The sequence below is a fragment of the Lissotriton helveticus genome, chromosome 12 (genome assembly GCF_964261635.1).
Source record: "Lissotriton helveticus chromosome 12, aLisHel1.1, whole genome shotgun sequence".
NCBI classification, from domain to species: domain Eukaryota; kingdom Metazoa; phylum Chordata; class Amphibia; order Caudata; family Salamandridae; genus Lissotriton; species Lissotriton helveticus.
Genome location: NC_136073.1, coordinates 823,809,776 through 823,819,782, shown reverse-complemented (window position 1 = coordinate 823,819,782; position 10,007 = coordinate 823,809,776). Strand labels below are relative to the sequence as shown.

At 40.7% G+C, this 10,007-nt stretch overlaps 1 protein-coding gene across 3 annotated transcripts in view; it reads left to right on the top strand.

Annotated features, from left to right (window-relative positions):
* Window positions 1-1,181: 1,181 nt before the first annotated feature.
* The window catches only part of TDRKH (tudor and KH domain containing), a 726,700-nt gene continuing 717,874 nt past the window's right edge, over window positions 1,182-10,007 (top strand). The window contains exons 1-2 of one of the 3 annotated variants that reach the window (XM_078671293.1): window positions 1,182-1,334; window positions 8,087-8,240. In XM_078671293.1, coding sequence (XP_078527419.1) covers window positions 8,117-8,240 — 124 coding nt within the window. In that variant the 5' untranslated portion in view covers window positions 1,182-1,334; window positions 8,087-8,116. Of the gene's footprint in view, window positions 1,372-1,412; window positions 2,333-8,086; window positions 8,241-10,007 lie in introns of those variants that run through there. The other 2 variants (XM_078671292.1, XM_078671294.1) reach the window with 2 other exon arrangements.

Genomic DNA, 10,007 nt, shown 5'->3' with positions numbered 1-10,007 from the left:
CCACGTGACATGACCTCCTTTCTTCCACCTTCCTGTGCATTCCACGACAAAATGTTTTCTCATTCCAGAATTGGATGCACTTGGTATAGGTACATTTGTCATGACACCCTGTCACCTGCTTTTTTGTGCATTTTCAGAACAGATCTGCCACGACCAATTATAATATTTATTTTTAGAGTAAAATGTTTTGTTAAGTATGTCTTATATTCTCCAGCTCACACAATACAAACTAGCAAGTATTTTATAAGTGGCTAAGGTGCTAACATTAGACTGAAACATCAGTTCGTTTTGTTTTGAATTAAATTCCTTCAACCTTCACTCGCTCTCCAGTGTATGTTTTAATTTGTCTGATGTTGCTTCTCAGTTACTCACGCCACTATACATGCCAATATTTTAGAAGAGGAAAGTGGGAGATTGTAAAAAAATAATTGGGAAAGTGTTTCCCTCATTGACTTCTATTGAAGTAGAGGCCATTTCAGGCTGAAGACAGACAAAATAAAGCCGTTTTTGTCTTTACAAAATTAAGATTTCCCCGTCTGAATCGGGTCAATTGGAATGTTTGCTACGCACGACTATCGGAGAACTTTACTTATGTACAGTTTCTCTCCTAGCTACTCCCAATTTCCGTTTTATAAAAAATATTTCTCCTCGGTTGCATGATCTCTAAAGTATCCCTGATGTGATTTCTGGTAACTGTTCTTTTGGAAAGCGCTCTTATTCCCACGGGCCAAAACCGTGCTATATCATACATGCCAACAGACCTGACACACAGGATACGCCTGATTTTTTTAAGCCAAATAAGGCTTTCTTTTACCTGTCTCTCTCCTAAAATAATTGCCTTTGCTTTAATGTATGTCATAGGGAAAATAAAGTCAATTTTTTTTCCAAAGTTCCCTCTTCATAGTCCTAAATGTTGGTATTTTTGCTTTAAAAAAATCACTAAATTAAATAAATACTTTCACCAGCTCCACCTGATGGCATACCTCCAACTGCCAATAACGTGCGAATTGTCCGGAAGGGGAATAGACGCTCGTGCTTTATATATTGCCGTTAACCATTTGGATTCACGAGCTCACGCGCTCCCGGCCATCTGCTATTGGTTAACTCTTTCATGCGCCGAGATCTAGTAGCTGAACGGCGTATGCCCGATTGGCTGAAACGGAGGGTTCCAGCCTGATTAGCTATTGGTTACGATGCGCAACGGCTGCACGCTGCGGTGCTGTTAAGCGCTGCTCCTTATTGGCTGATGTCGGGAACTGTAAAGGCTTTGGGAGGGCTGTGATTGGAGCTCACGAGGGATGCTCTGAACGGAGTCGGTGAGGAGACAGACGCAGGTGAGGAGTGAGAATGGAAGGAGCGTTGCTGTGGAAGGTAGTCGACCCCTAGACATGTCGTCCAATCTTCCTGGCCCCTTAATCCTCCAGAAACTTACCCACCTAACTGGGCTTCGCAGCACGAGGCTTGCTAGAGACTTCCAATAAACACACGGACCGACCTAATGCCTTTTTAGGAATTTAGGCCCGGGGTCCCAAGAGGGTCCCACATCCGAATCCGCCCTCCGGCCTGCAGAGGCAAAGGGGTTCGCTGTGTAGGGCGCGGTTAAGGAGATTGAGAGCCTGCCGTCTTATCTTTTCAGTGCCCAGTCAGACCCCTGTGCTCTGTGACCCCAGGCTGCGTTGTCTGTCTAGTTATAGAGTTGCCACCTTCACCATAGAAAAATACCGGCTGTTTTTTACCCAACATACTGCAAAGGCCAGGACATGATACTTAAATATAACTTCGTATAAAATTGTAATCTTTTTTTAATACAGCTTTTTGTCTTTAATGATCAGTTGGGCTTCATTAAAGCAGTAATAGAACACATTTTAAAGAGCGTTCATAAGTGTACTGTTTAAACAATGTGCGGATAAGGGGATACAGTACCAGCTTTACGTGATTTTCCGGATTTTGTACAGGCTGGGACACTAAAATATTGGCTATGCATGTAAAGAAACGGACAGGTGGCAACCCTAGTTATGGGGAGGACCCTGTCTCCCAAAAGGCATCTTGCTGGAATAAGGAAACGTCTGCTGTACCAGCAGATTGTTTTAAACAGCCCAAGTTTTAGCATAGCTTTCATTTTTAACAAGAAAGTGTGTTTTTTTATCAACCTTATTTTCTTAGTTCAGTTTAGACTGGAACAGTCCACACTTCACTTTCCCTGCCAAAGCTCCTCAAAACAAGCCAATGACCTTGACGGTAACGTGAACTACTTGAAAGGCAAGGAAGAAGACCCAAGCAAAAGGAGTGGTGGTAGCCGTTTACGTGAAGCATCCGTCTTATTTTCTGAAAGGTTAGATATAACCCATCCCACTTCTACCATTTCACCCCCAATGGCCCTCTAAACAAGCCCAAACCCAGGAGGGAACACCAGCAAAAGCAGTGGTGATGGCCCTTAAGTGAGGCATTTATGTTTTAACTAACTGGAAGTAAAATACCTCAGTGCAGGTAGGTGCTCTAAACGCAAAGTACACACATGTTGGTCATCTATAACTGGGGGCCAGCTTGGCTCCAGCTCAATAATGGATGTCAGAACTAGAAATAAATTACTACATACTAGAAATACATTTTTAACTGGCGGACGTTTTTATCATTGCTGTGCCACAGCAGCCTCTGCAACTACTGTTTATAGTTAAAAATGTATCCTTCATGTACAGATTCGAAAATGAAACTAAATTGAAGGATATATATAACATTGCAACTCAATATTTAAGAAGCAGAAAGTAGGGTTATGTTTGTGTAGAATGGAGACCTGTCTGCTCCACATAACTTGCAAAAGGTGTTCATTCGCTATTTACTGCTTAAACTCCTCTTCTGTATATTCAGTATTTCTGGGTGACCACTGTACCTGCTGTGTGATCCTAAACTCGAAATGCAAGCAGAGCTCTTATAGCTGAGACGTACATTGAAGTTTCAGAGAATACATTTGCCCCTTAGTCAACTACTACCACCCACCTCCCCCGTCCAATACTGAACCTTTTTTCATTAAATTATTTAAATGTCTGGTCTGTTTGCACTTGAAGCCTAATAACTTTTCTTCTCAAAAGGTATTGAGGCCTAATATGGGTCCTGTTCTCCATGTGTTGGAGATATAAAATGGAGGGAACCAAGAAAATGAATTAGCAGATATAGTAACTTGTGTTCTTTATCTGTTGCAAAGATGTGTTTAACAGCGTTCTTCCTCTAAGAATCGCATCAACAGAAGGCTTGCTGTGTTAACTCCTTCTGTGCTCATGGCGAGCTGGGCTCGTCATGAGTTGTGGAGCGCTCACGCGCAGGGATAATTCCCCTGCTGTGCTGAATGTTCCACGAAAACGGGTGTCGCCGTGACGAGCTCAGCTCGTCATGAGCACACGTGCACTGTATGAGCACGGGGGTGCTGTGCGTGCCCCCCAACACAGCGGGGAATTACCCCCCGCTGCGAAGGGGTTAAGATCACCCTTGTACCAGCTTTCAGAAACAGGCAAAGTTGTAAAAAATAAAATAATGACCACAGTGATTGCAGTTTTCGAAGTGGTAGTTAGTTTTTCCAATTCTTGTGGTTTCTGCCTTCTTGCAGTTCGTGTGAAACTCTCTGGTGAACCCAGAAATGCAGGCGTCATTTATGTTAATCACTCAAGGTTTTCCCATGGAAAATATTGGTTGAAATAAAAAACAAATGACAAGAAAAACAGGCCTCAATTAAAATCTACTCGCTATTGCGAGTCGGAATTTGAGGGCGAGCTATATTTAGGGCTTACTCACCTGTTCATGTGAGCTGATAAAGAACAGCTGTTCTGTTCACTTAAAAACTAAAGGAGCAAAACGGATGCCTTTGCTCTGTGTTCAAAAGTCAGTTTGTCTTCGTACAATTACTTTTCTTTTTTGCAGAGTTTTATATAGGTCGAACTTGATCCGAATCGGGTATCAGAGCGCTTTACATAGCACCAATTATGTTACATGCGGACACAAATTCATTTTTGTTAGGCAAGGGGAGATTAAGTCATTTGCCCAGAATCACAGGATGTTTAGCGTCATTACCGAGACTCGAACCCAGTTTCCAAGGTTGAGCGCCCTAGCCGTTAGGCCAAATCCTCTCTGCTCTCCTCCTCTGGTCTGCTGACCCTAGCAGGGCACCATACCTGTGATGGCTGCAGTTCCTTATAGGTCCCAAACAGCGACCTACCTCATAAATATTCATTATGTAGGTCTATTGCAATCCCATTTGTAATCACTATTTCCAACTTCTAGGTTTTTGTACCTTAGGACATGCTATTTCCTAATTGTGAATCACAATTCCTAAATTACCTACATATGGCCCCCAGGTCTCGAAAAATCATAAAAATTTTAGTAGACCTGAAGGTCAAGTGACTTAAATAATCTACTCGACCTATTTGTAATGCTCTTGACCCATAAACTGGTTTCAAATGATGCAATTGTGGGCAAATGTTTGACTTAATTGAGCTGTAATTTTCAGGATTATCACATACTAGAGCACCTTCAAACATGAGAGTTCAGCATGTCTGTTGTACAAAGAGCTGTTTTGTTTGATTTAATAGACTAAACCTTTGCTCCATATATAATGCAAATCTAGCCACATATAGGATACACATGATCCCTGACTTGCCTCTTAGTTCATTAACAGCATTGTCAGGGTGGGTAAGGGGCAGAAATGTTTCTCAAATCATGTTAAACTATAACTTTTAATAAATACATGACTAAAACATGAAGTGGTAGCACACTGTAATTTGCAATGAGGAGGTTTTACATTGAAATGGCCACAAAATTTCCCAGTGACACAGTTTTACTGATAAAACTATATAGTGTACAAATGATGTTTGGAAATAGTTTCAGAAAATGTGTCATTTGCTTATCACAAAGTAAAGTGTTCTGATTTCTTTTGCTCCAATTTAACTTTTTGTTTGCATCTTACTTCTTAATTTTGTAATTCCTGATATATTTCAAAATATTTGTAATATTAGTTGTCGGGCTATTTATATAAATGTTGTCAGAGAAAAAAAACGGACATCTTCAGACGCTCACTTGACAAAAACCTCTAACTGTTGTAAGAAAAAGAATAATAAACTCCATTTTCCAAGCAACAATTAATAAAAAGACAAACTGACATTTGACCTCTTCCCTTGAACAGGCAGCAGATGTGTCAATATAAACATGATTTAATTGCATCCTTATTGCTCATTCACTTTCCCAATTAACAGAACACCTGTTCTTTTCCAGCTTAAGTTCACTCTCCAACTGGGACTAGTAGGTGCTAAAAATAGCTCAACCTGATAATATTTGGCTCCCAATTGTGAGTGGGCAAGTAGATTTTTCGAGGCCTGGCCCCATATTTATGAAAAGTGAGTTTTTAAACATGAACTCAGAAAACCTCCTTCTCCTGCCCTGGTGGCAATGCTATTAGTGAACTAAGGCAAGTTGGGGATCATGTGTACCCTATATGTGGGCTAGTTATACGTGGAGCGAACGTTTAGTCTCTTTAATCAAACAAATGTTTTATTTTATATAGGAAATGCTGAACTCTCATATTTGAAATGGATCCCAAATGTGATTATGAAGAAAAAGGCAGCTCTGTAAAATAAAATATTTTCCTTGGATGTCACAATTTGTTAAGTACATTACTGTTAGGTAGAGTTGATTATTCAAGTTACTAGACCTTCACTTCTAGTAACATCTTTGTGAATTTTCAAGGCCTGAAAAATAGAAATGGGTGACTTTGCATTTTTTTGTATTTTTTTTTTTTTGCCACAGTGGCTGATCTACAAAAAATAATCAACCTTTACATACAACAGACTCTTTTGGTTGCAGGGATATGTAGTGCTTGTTTATTGTCCAAAAACAACCAGAGCCATCTACTGAGTTTGCTTATGATTTTGCATTGTTTACCAACCATACATCGATTTGTATGGTAAAATCTAGTAAATGAACTAAGAAAGCCCATGCTGTTTTGAAATGTGCCCTAGGTAGTCAGAACAACAGCGTTTGTACATATCCCGATTTGGGGTGACCCTTAATATTTGATTCCGAGGACATCTTGCAGAAGTGCTCTTTCTTGCACACATGCTTACATTTGTAAGTCAAAAATGTAGAGAAATTCAATTGATAACAAATGTGTTCCTCACTTTTTCTGATAAAAATGTTACCCCCCCCCCCACACTTGTGTCAGTGTGCACATCACCCATGACAGGAAAGGCCCCAAAACACAACTTGGAAACTTCAGTATTTTTCTTTTGAAATTCATTCATTCTGGTATGTGGGTAGCTGTTGTATTTGGGCTTGGCTGACACTCTGGTAAACTTGCCAACCCCAGACGTTTCTGAAAACTAGATTTCAGTAGAGCCCAAGGTGGTGTGACGTGTACGGATTCCACTATGTTTTCTTATACCGAAATGCAGTGCACAGCCAATCCGAACTTTGGCTAAAATCCCTGCAATGTTAAAATTCTGCAGGATCCACAAAATTCCTACCACCCAGCGTTTCCATATTTTTCTTGTTAAATGTGATACCCTACTTGTATGGATGGGCCTATCGCCTACAACAGGGACTGGTCAAAACTTGGACATTGTGATGTCAATGATGTCTTCACAGGTTATAGTTTTGGTTCGTTTCTATGACGTGTTATTAGCCACGCAAGCCACACCACCTTTGATTTCCCTTGTTCTCCAGATTTCAGAAATACCCTGGGTTTCTAAGTTTCCCTGGTTGTTGGTGACACAGAGCAAGACTAGTGAATCCATTCCCCAAGGCAAAGGAGGGGGAATTGGGTTTTCTGTGGGTGCTGTTTATGGGCTGGCAGAGAGGGGTGAATCCTCCATTGTGCTTGCTTCTGGGGTTGGTAGCCTGATGTCACGCTAGTCCATTGCCTCCACCTCCTTTGTTTTTCTCACTTTCCTTCCTCTGGTACTCTGTTGGGCTTGCAACACCACCCACAACCCTTGGTGGGCAGACATCCATTCTCAGTCCACTTAGCGGAGCGACAGAGCTCATCCGTGTGAAACAAAGTGAGTAACAGAAGGCAGAGTTGCTCATCATGGCATTGGTATGCTGCTCTCACCCTGGACCTTACAGTACCCCCAATCCTCCCACCCCACCAGGGGGAGATTGGAGTGATTCAGCTGCTACCCTCCTACCCTTGTGGCAGAGGGCAGATTAGATACCAGGAATCAGTTTACAAAAAAAAGATGGTGTTGGGTGGGCAACGGGTTGCTTGATATCAAGTTTTAGTTGTGGTTGTTGAAGGTAGGTGCAAGATCTACATGCCCTCTTTCCTCAGACCTGGTGTGTATTTGAAAGTTCCAATAGCTAAATTGATGTCTAAAACTTTCTACAAGCCAGTGCCAAGATACTGTTGACCAGATTGGGTTCAGACGAACAAGCAATACGTGGCCATCTGCTAGTTCCATAACTCACCCCATATCATAAAAATCTCACAATAATATTGCCTTTTTGTAAAGAAGTCTCTCTATCTTTCATGCAAGTTTTTGAATAACCGTGACATTTTTGATAGTCTTGCATTGTTTCTCGACCCAATCAACACAACAGAAATTCAGAAACCTGGAATCTGTATCAGCCTGGGTAGAAAGAGTTTTATGTATGATGTAGGGAAGTGAAATGTAGATGCCCTTTGAAAATCAAATACTTAGTTGACCATATTATTCTCGATTAACAGGTTTTTCTTTAATCGTCAAATCACCATTCTTAAAAAAAAAAAGGGTTTACATCTTTTTTTCACTACACTTGAATTGTTGAAAGTTTGAAAGTAAATCCTTTGAAGTGGCAAAGTTTGGGCCATTTTTTCACATTCTATACAAAGCTAAATTATGTTGTGCTATGTTTTTTTAACCGTATTTTTGCATTAAGAGCCAGGCACTCTGCCTAAATCAATGTTTAAAGTGTCAAAAATGTAAAGCGGTGCAATTTAAATTTGCCACCATCGTTGTCCTGCTAGCTTTGGGAATTCTGCAGTGCTTTCTAAGAAAACCGCTGCTTAGAGTAAAAGGATATCAGTGAAGCATCTTGGAAGATTATAACACATTTTTATTTTATCTAGAGGTTGAGCCCTGACATAGGCATCTGAAACATGTTGGATAAGACAAGTTCATGGAATAACCTCAGCACTCTGCAGAAAGTAGCCTTGGGGCTTGGTATTCCAGCCAGTGCCATCATCTTGTACATAATGTACCGAAGATACCAAGAAAGCAAAGGTAAGTGTCCGTTTCCCTAACATTCCTAACTACATTCCTTGCACTCTTTGTAATGTGATTTTAAGGAAGCAGTTGTAGGGGTGCTCCATGTGCTTATTCTCCAGTTGAGAAATTTTGGCCAGGATTGGGGAGGAAAAGGTGGTTCATATTAACGTTCTAACCTGAAAGTATCTTGGAGTCTTACTGTCCAGCACTGTGTACCGCATCTAAACTATTTCAGGAAAAGAAGTCTGTTTTCTGTTTCACTCATGTCTAACAGATTTTAAGTATGACTGTGAGGCTAATTTCTTTAATATGCAGATGTCTTGATTGAGGCAAATCTATGCAGAAGCCCTGTACCTGTTCTGCAACGTGCTACTGTAACTTGGCACTGTGCACAGCGACTTGAGGTCTATTGAATATTTCACTTGCCAACACAATTCTAGACTATTAATCTGGGTAGGAAATAATTCCCATTGGGGTACTTAATAGTCAGATTCCATACATCCTTTTAAATTCTACTGCTTTCGAATACAGACCGGTCAAAGCGGTTCAGGTTCATAAACCAGTTTATTTAGACATTTGTCCAGAAAACATTCTAAAGAAAAAAGCACACTAGGTTAATAAAGAGAAAGCAAGTATGCGATTATCATGTGTCCCCTTGGAAGAAGGAAATTAGAGGCAGTGATGGTTCTTTGGTCATATAGGTCCCAAAAGTCCCATCTGGGTCAAATCTGAATCTGATGCAGGTCTCAAAGATTGTCCAAATTTCACTTCATCCCTTTGTACTTTAAAATCAGCACCAGGTGCTCTCCGAAAAAAGTTTGAGGTGCACGCTTTTACCGTGGCTATTTGAACCTAGCAGCACAGCAACTTGGTTTACAAATGATCCTATATGCACATGCTTTATTCGTTTTATCAGAAGTGTGTGGTTCGCCTTGCCAAATCTCATCTACATTTACACTAACCCTCTTTCTTACTCTCTTGCTCTTCCGCAGTTTGTCCCTCTCTCTTGTTGTATTGCAAGTATGTCACAAAAATAAACTGAAAACATGCAGACAGGGGTGTGGAATTTAATAAAATATCTACTTGTCCATGGGACAGGTTGCTTCATAAATCCACTTGTCCTAGAACAAAATCCCCTTCTCCCTTTGGTGCCATATAGTACAACGACAAATTATGGCTGCAATGAAAATATATAAGAGCTCTGATTATGCCAGAGCTCATACCGTAATAAGGTTTGAATACTATCAATTCCCTTTTGCCACCTTTCCGTAGATCTACATACTGCGGCTGGAGGTAGAAGTGAGCAATATTTCCCCATGATTGGAATGCTTTTTTGAGTAGGGGTAAACCTACTAACTTGCATGTTTTATGGGTTCTCATCAGCTTGTCTCTAATATTTCTTCCATACAGAGAGAGGATGGAAATTTACTCCTGACAAGGGCAGAAGTAAAACTCCTTCCCGGGATTGGGGAAAAAAGTATTTGGGAATGTGAATTTGTAACCGCTAAACAGATTTTCGCATGAGCTAATCTATACAAGCATATTTGCAGTTCACAAATTTTCTTGGAGGACAATTTCCTGACCTACTTCTGTGAATTAATGACAGCTGTAAATCTACACTAATGGAAGGATATATACTATTGGTGCCCTTTTGTGGCTTCCTTGGGTCTGGTTATTTCCCTCTGCCATCGAATGGGATTTTGCAGGTCTCCATTTACAGGTGATATCCCGTTAAGCTATCAGTGTTGCCTCCATCCTTTTCCCCTCCAGGAATTCCAGCTC